We start from the raw sequence: 19,094 nt of genomic DNA, 5'->3' as shown, positions 1-19,094 counted from the left end.
TGACTGCCGGCCACACAGTACAACCAGGATCGGGAAGGAACGGGGACTGTGGCTGCTTCCGGCAGGCCCGGCCATGCACTGCATTCGGGACACAAAGCTCTCTCAAGACCACCACTGGGTCGCCCCCGCCTGTCGGCACTGCTCCACGGTCACTTCCAATTTAAAGCCGAGACCAGAGGCCCAAGAAGATTAGAGGGCCACTGTGGGGTCAAGGAGGTCCCAAAGACTGGGACCCTGGTCTCCTTGCCCCTCTGGGTACCGCCTTTCCCAACACCAACACCGTTAATGCCAAATAACCCTTAATCTAAAACATCAGGCTGACAGGCCAGGGTCAGAGGTCAGCAGCATCACTTCTTCCTACGAGAACCGGTTACTGAACGAATCCCTTCACACTCAGGAGGCAGGTGAACAGAGCATGTCCCCTGCGCAGCACCACGCATCAGGCACCAGAATCAATGCAAAGGACCTAGGACCCAGGCCCTCGCACAGTGGATGCACACATGAGCCGAACCCACAGCACAGCACCCGGATGTCATGTCCCTGGGGAGGAGGGAAGCGCTAACCCGTGCTCACCTGAACACCCCCCGGGGGACGGCAGAGGGTTCAGACAACCTCCACAGCTCTGTGCTGAGCAGAAGCCCGCACAAACACGGGAGCCTAATGACCTGCAAGGTCCCTTCCGACACCGAACTCCTCAAATTCTCCAGAACTCGGCCCGGCTGGCCAGGTACACAATGCAGGTATTACTGGCAGAAAGCTGCTTACAGAAATACCGATTCTGTCACTTAGTGCACTTCAAATTCCTTAAAAAGAGTTCCCGTAAAGGCTTGCAACTGTACCTTCTCGTGAGCTTTCCTTTGCTCTGGGTCGAAGGGGTGCAGGACTTGTAACCTACAGATTTCACACACTTCGCCATGCAGGTAGACACAAGCATCCCCAAATCGGCACTCCCCGGCAGCTGCGTAAGGGCACAGCTGCTGCTCGCTGCTGTAGGAGCTGCTAGCTTCCAAGCTGTCGAGACCACTCCTGATCGCTTCTAGGTAGGAAAGCGGCTTCAGCTCCGGGCTGTTCTGCAGGTCGTTGCAGCCTCCGGGATTACTCACCACACTTGGGCAAGTCTTTTCTTCAGCCATGCCAGAGAGATCTTAAAATAAAACACACGGCACACACACACACACATGAAAACTGGCCCAACCCTTCTGGTAAGCAATCAGTCAAAACCTGACAAATTAACCCTGACTTTGGGAATTTCACTCTTGGGATGTATGGAAAAAAACAGGCCAAGAGGGGAAAAATAAAAGAAAAAATGTTCAGAGTGATATTACTTAGAATCATAATAAAAAAACAAAAAAACATAATTGGCAACATAGGGAAATAGCAAAGCAGACCATGATATATTTATATAAAATAACACTAAAGTTCCTTTTTAAGAATGCCAAGTATGGAAATCTCAACACATGGACCAGTTACACTTAAAAAAAAAAAAATTTAAAAGAAAACAAAGTATAAGTCAAAAGGAATTCAGAATGAGGTCAATAAAATACAGTGGTTTCCTTTTTACCAGTAAAGTTACCAATCTTTTTAAAGTGAAGGAGAATGAAAATCTGGAGCAAGTCTCTGGGTCCTGAGGCCAGAGTCAAACTGTCCTTTGGCCACCCACCCGCTTCTCACACGGGAGCTGCTGCCTACCCATCATGCTTCTAACATTTTCCGAGGGGATATATCTGACGCAATGGATTTATTGTTTGCTTAGGATGGGATCTGCCTATCTTATGCTGAACAATTTCCAGAAGTAGAAACCCCTTCACCTGGTGAGGACCAGCCAATAAAAACAACTACGATTTGTAGCCTTCTACCCACACAAACCCTGCTCCAGGGTACAGATCACTCCCCAAACCTGAACATGCTATTCTATTTCCAAAGATGGAACTGGCTCAGCCTAAGAACTAAGACTATGAACTGACCAAGAAGACAAACAGTGAAACGTGCTCTTCAACAAAACATGTAGCTTTGAAATGAACAGCTTGGTGCTTCTCAGAGTTGGGCAACCACACTATGCAGATGACAGTTACATGGTGACAAAAAGGCCACTTTCAATGTTTTGCCAGGCAAACCTGGCGCTCTGCCCCACCACGGACACGAGGCCTAATGCGTCATCTGAACGCCCTGCAGCCAGATGTAGCCTGTTCTCAGGACTGTTCTGGGTGTGAGGTTAGGAGCCCCCTTGACAAGAGAAGGCCAAGGAAAGCAAGAGTGCTGTTCAAAAAGGCAACAGAAGGATTCTGCTCACTCACTTCGGTCTCTAAGTACCAATGTCCTCTTTTCACGTTTCCCAGGCTCGTGTAAGTTAGTTTTCACGATTGATGCAGTGAGGTCGGAAGGAGGGTGAGGACTGTGGAAACCCAGGGAGGGCACCCCGTGGGGAACAGTGCCCATGGCCCCACCAGCTGCAGCAGAGGGCCTCGTGTGATCGTACCTGAACAAAACACACAGCAGATGCATTACGGACACACCACATGCACATGCCTCCCGCATTCCCCAGACCTGGAACATCCCTCCTTCTGCTCCATCTGTAGACGGGGACAATGAGACAATCGTTTCCTGTATTTTAACTGATAAAAGTCTTATCAATTAGTAAGAATTACCTGGCAATTCAGAGTGAGTAGTACACTGCTGTCTATCACCTCCACTTAAGTGTCCTGTGGGGCTTGGGTGGGACAGATGCACTGCCCAGACCACACAAAGAGAGCCCGACGGTTCCGGAGATGCTGACTGACTGGCTTCTCCTGGACTGTCTCTTGGGGGCGCCCACTGGCAGGGGGAGGGCTGAGTGGGCCAACTTCCCACATCCCAGGCAGCACAGAGGAAGGACTGAAGGGAGCTCTGCAGCCCAGGAAAGCAGATCAGCCCTTCACTACAACAGCACAGGAACAGGTTTTGGAATTTTCTCCTGTCTAGAAGTTACAAAACTTGCCTACAGATGTCAGTAAAAAAGGATGATTCTACATGCTCATAAATGTTCATAGCACTCACAGCAAAAAACTGGAAGCCCCTTAAGAATCTAATACAGGGATAGTTAATAAAGTGATGGCACGTCAACATTATGAAGAATTATAAAATTACAGGTAAGACGTAAAGTAGCAGCACTGGACGGAGCTTATGACATGTTAAAAAAAGGCAAGATAGAAAATCTTATGTATACTCTGAGGGCAAATTTATAACTATAGACTCATAAGAATAGACATGAAAAGTGACTTTGAAAAATTAAAATTTTTATGGTACTCAATTTGAGGTTTCAAAATTATTTTTGTAACATTACTTTTAAACTAAAGTTTTCCCATCATCAAGACCCAGGATTTAAATCCGTGAAGGTAGTGAACTCAGTGTCACAGCTGGCGATAGAAGCGGGTGCTTGCCTGCAACGAGTTCCGTAGGCGCAACAGCCCTTCTGGTAGTATTTGCAGATGGTAGATGGCTTGCTGTTTGCCAAGTCATGTGAGAACAGGCACTGGTTTCCTTCCCGACACACACCATGCATAAAATACCTGATGAGACAAGCAGAGGCATAAAACTTTTTTTGTTGTTGTTGTTGCGGTACGCGGGCCTCTCACTGTTGTGGCCTCTCCTGTTGTGGAGCACAGGCTCCGGACACGGAGGCTCAGCGGCCATGGCTCACGGGCCTAGCCGCTCTGTGGCATGTGGGATCTTCCCGGACTGGGGCACGAACCCGTGTCCCCTGCATTGGCAGGCGGACTCTCAACCACTGCACCACGAGGGAAGCCCAAGACAGTGATTTTAGATGCACCACATCTATTTCAATGACAGCTTTTCTGGAAGAAAAATGATCCCATGCATTTGTCTTAAGATATATCCTCTTGATTTAAGATAGGCCACATACGTAAAATGTGAGCCTCATGATTGAGAAAATGCACACTGAAAGACTGCTCTGTTCTCATGAATTTTAAAGGGTATGGTTGTAAAGGAGTCAGAGACCTGGGCTCGAGATCTAGCTGTGCCACGTGTAAGCAAGTCACAAAACCAACTCCCCTGGGCCTTCCTACCTTTACCTATAAAACAAAAATTACACTGCCTACTCTACTATAAACTGTGGTGAGGCTCAAAAAAGATAGTGGAGCACCAGGAGACACATATAAGAATGTTCCACTAAGTTGTCCAATTCTGGCCCTGAAAGAACAACTGGGAGGCATTCTAGTTCTGTCCAGCCAGAGCAGAGAGGCCTGGCTGAATACTCAGAGGAAACTGTAGAGGGACATGCCTTGGCATTAAGGGTAAACAAGTCCCCAAATAAAGAGATTTTAGACCTGCCCTAATAAACATTTTCTTTTCTTTTTTTTAAAAAAAAACAAGCTTCAAAACGATCTAGCTGATAGCAAATAACTTACTGTCAACTAAAACAAACTTTAACATTCTTTGAAGGAAGACCAAAAAATCCAAATGCTCAAAAATACTCACAATGTTTGGCATCCAATCAAAAATTACTAGACATACCAAAAAGCAGGAAAATGTGACCCGTAGCCAGGAGAAAAATTAGTCAATTAACAGGAATGACAGATGATGGACTCAGCAGACAAGGACTTTAAAACCAGCTATGACAGGCCATCATCAAAAAATCCACAAACAATAAATGCTCCAGAGGGTGTGGAGAGGAGGGAACCCTCTTGCACTGTAGGTAGGAATGTAAATTGGTGCAGCCACTAATGGAGAACAGCATGGAGGTTCCTTAGAAAACTAAAAACAGAGCTACCATATGACCCTGCAATCCCACTCCTGGGCATATATCTGGAGAAAAACATGGTCCGAAAGGATACATGCACCCCAATGTTCATTGCAGCACTGTTTACAATAGCCAAGACATGGAAGCGACCTGAATGTTCATCGACAGAGGAGTGGATTAAGAAGATGTGGTACATATATACAATGGAACATTACTCAGCCATAAAAAAGAATGAAATAATGCCATTTGCAGCAACATGGATGGACCTAGAGATTGTCACACTGAGTGAAGTAAAGTCAGACAGGGAAAGAGAAATATCACATGATATGGCTTATATGTGGAATCGAAAAAGAAATGATACAAATGAACGTATTTACAAAACAAAACAACTCACAGACTTAGAGAACGAACTTACGGTTACCAGGGGGGAAGGGTGGAGGGAAGGAATAGTTAGGGAGTTTGGGACTGACATGTACACACTGCTATATTTAAAAAGGATAACGGGGGCTTCCCTGGTGGCGCAGTGGTTGAGAGTCTGCCTGCCGATGCAGGGGACACGGGTTCGTGCCCCGGTCCGGGAAGATACCACATGCCGTGGAGCGGCTGCGCACGTGAGCCATGGCCGCTGAGCCTGTGCTCCGCAACCGGAGAGGCCACAACAGTGAGAGGCCCGCGTACCGCAAAAAAAAAAAAAAGCTTGTCAATAGAATCACACATGCACGATCAATTAACTTTTGATAAACGTGTCAAGGTAATTCAACAAATGATGCTGGACCCAGTATCTATATGGAAAAACAAAAAACAAAAAACCTCAAACATTACATGTCTGCTGATGTTACCCAATATGAATGAAGTATACAACATAACCTGCCATGTATCCTAGCCAAAAACATTTAAATGAATCCAACAAAACTTCAGATCTAACTTCTAGTTTATAGGAAATACAGGGGATTGGGAACAAGCTAAAAGACCTCATGAGGAAGCAACCAGATAAATACAAAAGAAGAGGCAGCAGGTGGGCCAGATCTCTTTACCAACGAAGCGTCATGGAAAAAAATAAGGGGAGGGGGCCTGGGTCTGGAAAATGATTTGGTGGTTTCTTAAAAACTTAAACATAAATTTACCATATGACTCAACAATTCCAGTCCTAGGTGTTTACCCAAGAGAAATGAAAACATATGTTCACACAAATACGTGTATAATACATGAATGTTCATAGCAACATTATTCATAATAGTCAAAAAGTGAAAACTGACAATTCCATCAACTGGTGAACGGATAAACAAAATGTAATATATCCATACAACGGGATATTATTTGGCAATAAAAAGGAAGGAATAATGATACATGCTACAAGGATGAGATGCAAACACACTACAGTAAGTGAAATAAGTCAGACACAAAAGGCCACGTTGTATGAATCCATTTATAAGTAGTGTTAAAAAAAGGGGCAAATCTATAGGAACAGAATGGTCCTTATAAAGATTATACAGCCTATATAGACTACGTATAGACACAGTCCCTACATATGGTATGTAAATTATACTTCAATAAAGCTGTTAAAAGAAGAAAATTTAAAAAGGAGGAAACTGCACTAGATTAGTAGACAGAATATAAGGTATGTAATAACCAATGCAATATTTGGCCCTGGATTATATTCTGGTTTGGACAAACCAGCTGTAAGAAACATCTGTGGGACAAATGGGGAAATCTGAGTACGGACTAGGTATCAGGTAATTTATTGACATGGAAAGTTGAAGATTATTAACTGAGAAAAGCATATTATATAACAGAATATACAGTAAAATGGTGTAACCGCTACGTAAAACAGTACAACGGTTCCTCAAAAAATTAAAAATAGAATTACCACATGATTGAGCAATTCCACTCTTGGGTATATACACAGAAGAACTGAAAGCAAGAACTCAAGTATTTGTACACCCCTGTTCAGAGTGCATTATTCACAGTAGCCAAAAGGTGAAAACAATCCAAGCGTCCATCAGAGGATGAATGGATAAACAAAATGTGGTCTACAAATACAACGGAATATTACTCAGCCTTAAAAAGGAAGGAAAGTCTGACTTGTGCTACAACAGGGATGAACCTTGAAGACGTTATGCCAACTGACGGAAGCCTGACACAGGAAGACAGCACCGTGTGATTCCACTTATGAGAGGTGCTTAGAATAGTCAGATTCACAGAGAGAGGGAGGAGAATGGGTGTTGTCGGGTTGGGGGAGGCAGAATGAGGAGTCAGTGTTTAAAGGGGACACAGTTTTTAGGTTGGGAAGATGAAAAGAGCTCTGGAGGTGGATGGTGGTGACGGCTGCACGACAGTATGAATGTCCTTAATGCCACTGAACTGGACACTTAAAAATGGTTAAGAGGGTACATTTATGTTATGCACATTTTACCACAATTAAAAAATTTTAAAACAGCACATACAGTATGCTCTCATTTTGGTAAACACTAACTACACACATGCACACATCTGCATTTTAACAATGTGGAAAGACAGACAATAGCCTTTTTTTTTTTTTTTTTTTTTTGCGGTACGCGGGCCTCCCACTGTTGTGGCCTCTCCCGTTGCGGAGCACAGGCTCCGGACGCGCAGGCTCAGCGGCCATGGCTCACGGGCCCAGCCCCTCCGCGGCATGTGGGATCTTCCCGGACCGGGGCACAAACCCGTGTCCCCTGCATTGGCAGGCGGACTCTCAACCACTGCGCCACCAGGGAAGCCCGACAACAGCCTTTTTACGAGTGGCAATCCTTGAGGGTAAGGCATATGGTGTTTTGTTTTTTTTTTTTTAACACCTTTATTGGAGTATAAATGCTTTACAATGGTGTGTTAGTTTCTGCTTTATAACAAAGTGAATAAGTTATACATATACATATATCCCCATATCCCCTCCCTCTTGCTTCTCCCTCCCACCCTCCCTATCCCACCCCTCTAGGTGGTCACAAACTACCGAGCTGATCTCCCTGTGCTATGCGGCTGCTTCCCACTAGCTATCTATTTTACATTTGGTAGTGCATATATGTCCACGCCACTCTCTCACTTTGTCCCAGCTTACCCTTCCCCCATGGTATTTTCTTATTTTTGTTGATCTGTACTTTCTAATATTTCTACCATGAACATATACTGCTTTTGTAATAGTAAATGGTTGCTTTAGTTTTAAAAGATTATGAAGGGCTTCCCTGGCGGCGCAGTGGTTAAGAATCCGCCTGCCAATGCAGGGGACACCGGTTTGAGCCCTGGTCCGGGAAGATCACACATGCCACGGAGCAACTAAGCCCGTGTGCCACAAGTACTGAGCGTGCAAGCCACAACTACTGAGCCTGCAAGCCACCTACTGAAGCCTGCGTGCCTACAGCCCGTGCTCCGCAACGAGAAGCCACCGCAGTGAGAAGCCCGCGCACTGCAACGAAGGGTAGCCCCCGCTCGCCATAACTAGAGAAAAGCCCGCGCATAGCAACAAAGACCCAACGCAGCCAAAAATAAATTTATTTTAAAAAAATTACGGTAAGTATCGAATACTGGAGAGAGTATGGTTTAAAAAAACCCACATAAATGCTCAGTACAATACTTATCTCACAGTGGGTACCCCCAAAGTTCAGCTCTTATTAGTTTAGTAAAAAAACGCTGCCGATTAAGCTGACAGTTAGTTACAAGAGGGACCTGGGCCTTATCACAATGCACGCAGAGGGCTGAGGAGTCACAGTCCATGGACCGAGGCAGAGAGAAGGGGGAGCTGGCCCAGGGGCCGCCTAGCCAAGCAGTCTACAGAATGCCCGGGTGCCGATGGGCGGGAGGAGTATGTGCCAGAAACACACAGAAAGGCAGGGAAGTGAGGCCCCACGAGGGTGTGGCAGGCCTGCTGAGACAGATGGAGGATCAGGCCTGACTGGGGCAGCTGGAATAGTGATGAGTGCGCCTCCCAATAAGGGACAAGGGGCCCAAGTCAAGCCCTGAGACACACTAAACCCCCTTCCTAGGCCTCTTGCAGAAAGGCCACTGGAGCTGCAGGGCGAAGACAGACTGGAGAGGCTGGAAGTGTAGGTGAGAGGAGCCCGTCAGGAGGTTGCTCTGTAAAGGGGCTTTATCTGTGAACCCATGTTTTAACTTAAAAAATACACTATGGAAAGTCTCAAACATATACAAAAGCAGACAGTGGTAGGGTAACTCCCAAGATGTTTCCACACCAGCTTTCACCTTATCAACTCCCAAACACTCTGGTTTCACCCATTTCTCCCCTCTCCCGTATGGCTGTGACAGTTTATCTTTTTAGCGAGGGATAACACATACCTTTTGAATGAAGACTTCGGGGCAAGGAGGGCCCTCCCTCCCTCTGAACAAGTGTGTGATCAGAAATATATGAAATGAGGAAAAATACAACAACTCCAACAAGCAGTGCCATCAGCACTCTGTCTAACACTTTTACTTCTTTATCTCACTTAATCCTGATACTACTCTGAGGAATATTAGCTCTATACCCATGATGCAGACAGGAAAGCTGAGGCTCAGAGAGGTGTGACGACTCAGAGAAGATCTAATTGCTGAGTAGGGGACCCCAGCTCTGGTCTTCCCAAGACAGCCCTGACCTCTTCCCACCAAAACTGATTTTCCTGTCAGTCTGCCTCTGTCCATACCGTGGCCCCTTTCTGCAACACTGTACCCCATCTTTCACTGTACTTAACTGTGATAACCCACCTTCCTTCCTGACCAGCACGAGTCCTGGCTGGACCAAGAAACCTTCCCACCGCTCCAGCCCACAGTGTGCTTTCTTGGCAGCTCCACGGTATAGTGCTTCCCAACTTGGGGCCCCTGACCCAAGAGAGCTGGGGCTCTTGAACACATGGTTGGGAACATCCGGTTAACGCCACACACAAAAATAAACTCGAAATGGATTAAAGACGTAAATTTAAGACTGGAAACCATAAAACTCCTAGAGGAAAACATAGGCTGAACACTCTTTGACATCAATCGTAGCAATATTTTTTTGGATCTGTCCCCTAAAGCAAAGGAAATAAAATAAAAAATAAACAAACTAAACATAAAAGCTTCTGCACAGCAAAGGAAACCATCGACAAAATGAAAAGACAACCTACTGAAGGGGAGAAAATATTTGCAAATGATTTGGTAAGGGGTTAATATCCAAAATATATAAACAGCTCATACAACTCAACATCAAAAAAAACAAACCACCTGATTAAAAAAGATGGGCAGAAAACCTGAACAGACGTTTTTCCAAAGAGGACGTGCAGCTGGCCAACATGCACATGAAAAGATGCTCAACATCACTAATCATCAGGGAAATGCAAACCAAAACCACAGTGAGAGATCACTTCACACCGGTCAGAATAGCTATCATAAAAAAGAACACAAACAACAAATGTTGGTGAGGGTGTGGAGAAAAGGGAACCCTCCTACACTGTTGGTGGGAATGTAGAATGGTGCAGCCACTGTGGAAAACAGTACATACGTTTCCCAACTAACTGAAAAGAACCACCATGTGACCCAGCAATTCCACTCCTGGGTATATAAAAAAACCTCCAAAACACTAATTTGAAAGGATACATGCAAAACACTAATCTGAAAAGATGCACGCACCCCAATGTTCACAGCAATATTATTTACAATTTCCAAGATGTGGAAGCAACCTAAATGTCCATCAACAGAGGAATGGATAAAGAAGATGTGGTACATGTATATACAACGGACTACTACTCAGCCAGTAAAAAGAACGAAATCTTGCCATCTGGAGCAACATAGATGAACTTGGAGGGCATTATGTGAAATAAGTCTGACAAATACTGTATGTTATCACTTATATGTGGAATCTAAAAAATATAACAAACTAGTGAATGTAACAAAAAAGAAGCAGACTCACAGATACAGAGAACAAACTTGTGGTTACCAGTAGGAAGAGGGAAGGGGGGAGGGGCAATATAGGGGTAGGGGGTTAAGTAGAACAAACTATTAGGTATAAAATGAGCTACAAGGATATACTGTATGACATGGGGAATATAGCCAATATTCTATAAGAAATATAAATGGAGTATAATCTTTAACAACTATGAATCACTATATTGTACACCTGTAACTTACATAATATTGTACATCAAGTATACATCAAGGGGGGGAAAAAAAAGCCTGGGAATAACTTGAGGAAGACGCAGCTGGAACATCACCAAATGCGACTGAACACAGAAAGCCTAAACCTAACCAATTATGTGGCTGTGCCTGGAACTGGAGAACTACTGACAACGTTCAAACGTTGGGAAAGGGAGCTGACTCTAAGGAAGGTCAGAAGGCCCGGACTGTCCTTCCCAGAGAAAGGGGACCAGAGAACACAGGTGGCAAGTCATGCTGCACCTCGGCCCTACAATGGGCCTGGGAGGCTGCTGAGCTGGAGACCACAGGTTTTGAAGCCCTTCCATCCCTCCTTGCTCCCTAAGCACACTTCTAACTTTCTCCACCTGTCTATCTCCCCAAAAGCAGAAGTGCTGACCAGGCCCACCTGACAATTTCTTTTCTCCCGGGAAATGTTAAAAGGGTATTCTACTTTGTATGTCAGTTTCTACTGAGTTTGGGTAGCATGAGCCATCTCTAAATACACCAACAGAATCAAATTTCTGAGCCTACAAAGATGACTGGACCTGTGATGTAAGTGACTATACTAAGGTGGCGTCTTATAGGGTCTTTTCTAGGTGGTCAGTTATGCTTTTCCCAGGCAACACCCACTGGGAGTCTTCCACTAAATCAGAGATTGTGTAGTAACTTGCTATAAGGCTGCTGCAGATTTACTTAAAAAGAAAGAAAAAAGGCTCAGAATCTGGCAAACGAAGGGTATTCTTGTTAGAAGCTTAAAAAAAAAGGCCTATATGAAAAGAATCTTGTCACAATACTGATTTAAAAAGTATGCAGCAGAGTTAATAGAGCAGGTCTGAGCCTGCTTACGAGGCAAGGCCCTGCTTATAGCACCTGGGACTTGGCTGGTAAACAGTCCCCTACACTGATATAAACTGTCTCTAAGTGATCGAAGTGGCTCACTGTGCCTATACTGTGTACAATGTGGTTTACGCTGAACATCTGCTTTCCTTCTGGGAGCCTGGTTTGGGTACCTGCTGGGCAGAGGGTGACCGTCCAGGGCACTGGATCTCTAGTGGGCTTCCCTGGGCACATGTTGCTGCTGCATTTCTGCTGCGGGAGGAAGAGTGTGCTGTGACCCTTTATGGGAGGAAGTGAGGGCAGGAAGCCTGCACATGGGCTCCTCCAGATGCCGCCTGAGTCCTTCTCCCTTGTGATCCATCTGACTCCTCACTACTCACTGTGATAAATCTCAGCCTTGAGTACGACTATGCGCTAAGTCCCATGGGTCATTGTAGCCAATCACCAGCTGTAGGGGTGGTCTTGGGATCCTGGACACGAAAGTTTATTACGCTTCTAAGCAGTCTGGTAATTCTTCTTGAGAAATGCTACTCAACACTGTGACATTGTTCCAATCATCCTCAAGTATGGTAATCTTTGAAGGTATAAAAGTAAAAAAATAAAATCAGTGCCAAGAGCCAAATCCGATGATCGGGATTAGTAAACTCACAACGAGTGGAAGAGAACAGGTTCACACTGGTTACATAAACAGGTTCACAAAAGAGAGATCTAACAAATACTTCATTAATAATTTCTTTTGGAGAACTAGACAAGATTTCCTGAAAGAATCAGGATAAGAGACTACCACAGCTTCTCTACCAGATACTACCTGTTAACCAGGCATGCAAGAGGAAGTCCTATTCAGAAAACTTGCCTTCCAAACTGCACTATCCTTCCCATCAAAAATCCAAAATATTTAACCACCACCTAAAGCTTCTAGTTTTGTCACTTATAAGCTGGTGACTTCATGCAAGCCATTTTACTTCTGTAAGTGACTGAGCTGAAAGCTTAACAGGTTCAAAAATAACTTCTAGGCCACCATCACTGCCTTCAACAAAGGTGGGTGTGAAACAAGTGTTATAAGAGGTAGAGCCAGCCAGCCCTATTTTTGTAGCATATGTCACCATTTCCACTCCCCAGTGACAAACACAAAACTTCTCTGAGCGCATCCTGCCTGTCCTTCGGGGCATCTCTGTCATCCGCTTATAGCGATTCCTCAGCATCTAGGTTATACTAAACTTAATCCAGGCCCTTTTCATGTTACACCCTGTAATAAACTTCCAACTGCTCACCCTTCCCTACGGCCAAACCATCCCTTATATCTTCCTAGAGAGAAGACTGAGACAGGAGCTGGGGAGGAGTGTGGGCTGTTGCTAGTATGAGGGGGGAAGTGCATGGCTGGAGACTCAGAGCAGGGAGATTCTTTCTAGGGGACACTCCAAAGTCATCTGTTATCCTGGGTGACCCCAAAGACCGTTTCAGATGGTGTGGCTATTATACGCTGCAAAGGATATGAGGTTCACTACTGGCCACAGAACCGCCAGCGGCTCTCGCTGTGCCTGACGGCTGAACCAAACAGAATCAATCTGGTTTCTTGCAGGTCTTTCAACGGTGCCTGCCTCTAGCAAAACACTTTTGCAAATCGTTTCCAGGTATATGGGTAATTTGCATTCTCAGTGTCACCTTCCTTTCTGTTTTCGCACATAATTTCACAGACTTAAATTCTATGGCCGTACCGCTTGTGACAAAAGATCCATCAAGGGGGACACAGCTAATGCGAGGCATGGTAGTAGGCTTGAAATAACTGATAAGAGGTGGGGATGAAATAAAGTACAGCGTAGTGGGTAAAGGAAGACTCTGAGGTCAGAGAGCTTCCTGTGACCTTGAGCAAATTAATTAAATCTCCAAACCTTTTTCCCCATCTGTAATATGATATAGTTGTACTTCACAGACTGCACATCAGGGCTTAGCCTAACAGACCATAAATGCTCTTAGGATGGTTAGTCGTTGTTATCTAATCTCTTAACCAACGCTGCTGGTTAGGCATTACTATCCCAATTTTACAGATAAAGAGACTGTGATACCAGAATCAGAATCCAAAACTGCCCAAGTCTGGAGCTCAAGCTCCTCCTACCACTCACTGGCCACAAGATGCCCCACATTTTGTGACTTTCAATGAGTCAAAAGCTCTAGGCCCGACTCTCAGGAAACTGTAATTCTAGGTCTTGTACTACTGATTATAAAACAAAGGGACCTCCATCACATTGAGGAGGAGGACAAACAAACTGGTTACCAAGCAATAATAAAGGCCTGCACCAGGGCTTTGAAAACAGACTGGAAGACATAGGGAGATGGTTTGGAAAAAGAATCAGCAAAAAAGGATCCCCAGATTGAAATTCTGGATAGAGTGGAATGTCAAGAAATCAGGGGAGCTGACTGATAGCACAACTGTGTGAGGGGCCATTCTTGCATTCCAGGCAATAAATATGCAGTGTCTTTGTCATTAAGTCTCGGAATCCTAACATTTCACATCCATCTCTCTGAGAGAAATAATTCATATTAGAATGGAAGCAAAACAAACTCCCTGTCCAGCTGACATTCAGAATAAGCAAGTATATCACACCCCACAGCAAGGAAAACAAACCAAAAAACAGTTTGCACCCTGACATAAACCAAAAACAGCAGACCACCCAGTTTAGATCTGGACCCCCAAATAAATCATACCTGGATCATTTCATGTAAGTTACCAATGTGTGGAGATATGACTTCAGTGAATAAGATAATCAAGTGAGAAAAGCTTTCCCATCATGAGCACACTAACGTAAACCTGGTACGCTTGGTAATATGGTCGTTTTTCCTGTTTAAATATGTGTTCTGTTTTTTATTTGGCAAGGCAGCCCTTGCGAGGCCCAATTCCTTCACATCTCTTTGCAAGTAACCTTTATTTTCCTTATGGTTTTGGCTGAGTTTTCCTTTCATATGACCATATTAAAAGCTTTGAAAATTCCTGTATAAAGAAACTTTAATTTAGCATTTCCGAAACTTATCTGGGAGCCATAGGGTCTACAAGAGCATAAATTCTGATGCCACATATCTGCCACCTGGAAGCTGAATAACCTTGGCAAGTCACTTCAATGCCGAGGCTTGGTTTTATGATCTGTGGAATGGTGCATGTTGCTGGATTACATGCGACACGTTTGTAAAGAACCTCAAAGAGCACCCAGCACACTGCAAACCCCTGCAACGAACAACAGTTAGTACTTAAACAGAATTGATTCCTTCCCAACGTTCCAACCCACTCTAGTTTCTCTGCACCAACTTCCTGCAGGACACCCCTATTTGGGAAAAACAGAATTAAAGCTTTTAGGTCAGGCCATCTCCTAGTATAGAAGGAGAAAACCCAAGATGATCCTGATTTACATTTTTGTTCCTGCAGTTAGATGTGAATTAGGGGCAAGGTTCAAGCCTGAGCATAAGGTTTCCTTATCTGTAAAATTAGATTACCACCCAGAGTTGAGATTCAATTACAAAGCATCATATAAACATGCACCATTATGTGGCCGCATCTTAGGAGCAGTAACCAAAATTTGCTATACAGTCCACAATGACTAAGAATATTGCTCCAACAGGGGGAACTTTATACAAATAAAAATAAACATACACAAAGGTCTTCACAAAAGACCTTCTATTACAAATAACCTAGTAAAACTCTTTTCTGTAGACACTTACGTGCAAGTTTCTGACAACTGCTAAATATACGTCACCTAGGCCTTGCATAAACTGACTGAACAGTTAATATAGACTAATGCTAACAGGAAACTTTTTACATTACACTGTTTCAACTATTCATACTAACGAAAAAAGGTAACAACACAGATGATAATTAAATAAACTGCTCATTACACAATCAAACCGTACAACTGTGGGCTGGTTTTTCCCCCCTAATCAATGTTTCCCACACAGACTTAAACCAATTATGAAAAGAAAAATCGTACTTTCCAGGTCCAATAAGACTAGGATCCCAGTACCTTCAAGCCACACGCTTAGCAAGGAATGAGGGTGTTACTCATCAAGTTATTTGTATTTAACAGGAGCAGTGCAGCCACCCGGCTTTGAATTTTCTACAACCAGCCACCCATTAATGTCGTATTTCTCCACGGAAATGGGTCTCTCAGTAAGATGAGAATCTCAACCTCCGTTAGCCTGAGATTCCTGCAATGCAAAACAGGAATAATGTCTGCCTAGTAGTGAAGACTGGTGACGAGTATAAATGACTTGGGAATATGCGGGGCAACGAACAAACTTCCAGTAAATGCTATTTTCCACACAGCAATTCTTAACTCGCTAACTCTGCAAGTTTACGCTGCATCGGAATTCTCCAAACTCTTAGGAAACCAAGGCCGCTTTCGGGGCCCCAGCTTCTTTGAGGCCCTCACCGACGATTAACAGCCTACACCTGCGTGGTATCTCCATCTGTAAGCCACCTCCTGGTGCCCCTTTACTCAACTCCAAATCACCTTTTCCAGCTAAACCCTCCTGGCCCGGCCCCCAGGACCCCACCAGCACTCCTTCCTTCCAGCCGCCCGCGCTGGCTTCGTCCAGATGTCGCCACGAGGCTCGGCCACGCACCGCCGGGTCCCAGGCTCCTGCCGCCGGGCCCCAGGCTTCGGCCGCCGCGCCCGCCTCGCCTGCGGAAGCCGGACCCCGAACCGGGAGCCACTTTCCACGACCCCGCTCCGGCTTGTTTCCCTGACGCAGGACTGGGGCGCACCCGGGGAAGGACCGGCGGAGCCTCGCACTGACCTGCAAGTGACCTGCTTGGTGCTCATGGCGGTCGGGTGGAAGAGCCGCCGTCCTGCCGCGTCCTCTCGCTCTCGTCGCCGCCTAGGCCTCGGCCCTGCCCATCCCGTGCGGCCGCGTCACGCCGGCGCACGCCGTCGTCGCCGTGCGGCACCTTTGTAGCGCCGGCAGCAAACCTCGCCGCCGTCACAATTGGTTCCGCCCCAGGGGTGAGGCTGGGTCGACCCCCAATCTCGGGCGCTCCTAATCCGGCATTTTCAAACCTCCTGGGCGGGTCCTGGCTAGCCTCCCAGTCCTGCGGGTTTTATCCCGGGTGCCGACCATTAGTTCCTATGGGTCTGCCCCTTTCTCCAACTGCATTTCTTAGCGGCTTCTCAAGGCCTAGAATTACCGCACCCCTCCCGAGGCCCACCTCCCGCCTCTCCGCTGCGCACCTTAATCCCAAATACTCCTACCCACCCAAACCCTCCCTAGGTCCCTTTCTCAAACCCGGCCTCAGCTGTTCCCGCCAAGCCTCGCCTCCCACTTAAGGAATTCCTTAGCCCTCTCCTGGGCAAAATCCAAAGATTTTGCTCTTCTTCAAAATCTCCATTCTCACCCCAAGTTTTAGACCTCATTTTCTTTCCTGGCATTCCTCAACTGTTCATCTTCCATTTCCTCTGGTGGAAACCCCAAAAGACATTCGTGACACTTTCCTCTGGTTGACTACATCCTGCAGATCCAACTTCCACGCCCGTCTCCAAAGCGTCCCTCTTCTCTCCATTTCCACCGTCATGGTTCCTGTCTAAGCAAGTGGCACTCCTTGCCTGGGCCCATGCACTGGCCTCTTAACTGGTCTTCTGGCTTCTGCTCCTGCCCTTTTCTAGTCTGTCACACAAAACCTGTTTTTAAAAAAATAATAATTAATTTTACCTTATTTATTTTTGGCTGCGTTGGGTCTTTGTTGCTGCACGCGGTCCTGCTCTAGTTGCGGCGAGCCGGGGCTACTCTTCGTTGCGGTGCGTGGGCTTCCCGTTGCTGTGGCTTCTCTTGTGGAGCACAGGCTCTAGAGCGCAGGCTCAGTAGTTGTGGCGCACGGGCTTAGCTGCCCCAGGGCATGTGGGATCTTCCCTGACGAGGGCTCAAATCTGTGTCCCCTTCATTGGAAGGCGGATTCTTAACCACTGCGCCACCAGGGAAGCCCACAAAACCTGTTTTTAAAACATAAATTGGATCATGTCATTCACCTCTATTAACCTCTCAGTAGTTTCCCATTGCTTTTTTCAAAATTTCTTTTTTAAATTGTAAAAACTTGAGATAATAGCAAAGTACAGGGAAGTGCACAAAATACATATATACATATGTGAATTTTTACGTATGTATACGCTCATGAAACCAGTAACTAGATCAATATAAAGAACTTTATCAACACTCCAGAGGGCTCCTTTATGCCACTGCCCAGTCAATACCTCCCAATTGTTCAATTCTTTGAACAATTGTTTCAATTTTTCTTCACTTTCATATAAATGAAATAATTGAGTATGTACTCTCTTGTCTTTCTTCTTTTGACCAACATTCCGTGAGATCTACCCATGTTGTTATACACAGCTCTTTGTTGTTTTTACTTTGCTGTAAAAATATTGTCTTCTGATGAATGAGCATGGTATATACCTCCAATTACTTAGACCTTTTGAAATTTCTCTCAGAAACTTAGGAAGAATATTGGAAAATTTGTAGTTTTCAGTGTACAAGTCTTCAACAACTTTTATTAGATTTATTCCCAGGTACCCAGATGAGTTTTTTTGATACTGTTTTAAATGATATTTTTTAAAATGTCCTAATTGTTTGTTGCTTGCTCCATACTACACTCATGTATTAATTTTGTTTCTTTTGTATTCTCTACACACACAATCATGCCATCAACAAATAATGACAGTTTCACTTTATTTTCAACCTTCATATCCTTTATTTCTTTTTCTTGTCTTATTGCACTACTGAAAATCTCAGTGCAAGTGTAAATAGAAGTGGTAATAGTGGACACCTTGTCTTGTTCTTGAGTTCACGGAAAGTATTTAATATTTCATCATTAATTAAAATGTTAGCCCTAGAGTTTTTGAAACTATCCATTATCAAATTAAGGCAGTTTCTTTATCATTCTAGTTTTCTTAGAGTTTTTACTCATGAATATGTCTTGTTTTTTAAATCAAATCTGTTTTTTCCCCCCCATCTATTGAGAAAACCATCTATTGAGAAAACCATGTCTTATCCTTTATTCGGTTAATGTGTTGAACTATATTGATTGATTTTTGAATGTTAAACCAACCTCAGATTCCTTGGCTATACCCCCACTTGGCCATGATATATTATTCTTTCTATAAATCATCAGATTCTATTTGTTAATATTGTGTTTAGGAGTTTTGCATCCTTATTCATAAGACATATTGGTATGTAGTGTTCCTTTTTTGTAATGTCCATGTCAAGTTTTGTACCTGAGATGTGCTGGCCTCATAAAGTGAGTTTGGAAGTCTTCCCTCTTTTCTATTCCTTGGAAAAGTCTGTAATATAGCTATTAATTTTTTCCTTAAATATTTGGAAGAACATACCACTGAAGCCATCTCAGCCTGCACATAACGTCATAAGATTTTTTATT

The 19,094-nt window shown here is 44.6% G+C and overlaps 1 protein-coding gene across 1 annotated transcript in view; it reads right to left on the bottom strand.

Moving 5' to 3' along the window:
- The window catches only part of MKRN2 (makorin ring finger protein 2), a 28,709-nt gene extending 12,147 nt beyond the window's left edge, over positions 1 to 16,562 (bottom strand). Inside the window, exons 1-4 of the mRNA XM_029241982.1 lie at positions 16,469 to 16,562; positions 3,417 to 3,545; positions 2,295 to 2,476; positions 840 to 1,144 (exon numbers count right to left, since the gene is read on the bottom strand). Coding sequence (XP_029097815.1) covers positions 840 to 1,144; positions 2,295 to 2,476; positions 3,417 to 3,545; positions 16,469 to 16,494 — 642 coding nt within the window. The 5' untranslated portion in view covers positions 16,495 to 16,562. The remainder of the gene's footprint in view (positions 1 to 839; positions 1,145 to 2,294; positions 2,477 to 3,416; positions 3,546 to 16,468) is intronic.
- Between the last annotated feature and the right edge of the window lie 2,532 nt (positions 16,563 to 19,094).

Source organism: Monodon monoceros, unplaced genomic scaffold, assembly GCF_005190385.1.
Source record: "Monodon monoceros isolate NGI ecotype Baffin Bay Population unplaced genomic scaffold, NGI_Narwhal_1 Super_Scaffold_3, whole genome shotgun sequence".
Lineage (NCBI taxonomy): Eukaryota > Metazoa > Chordata > Mammalia > Artiodactyla > Monodontidae > Monodon > Monodon monoceros.
This window is presented reverse-complemented; position numbering and strand designations above follow the sequence as displayed.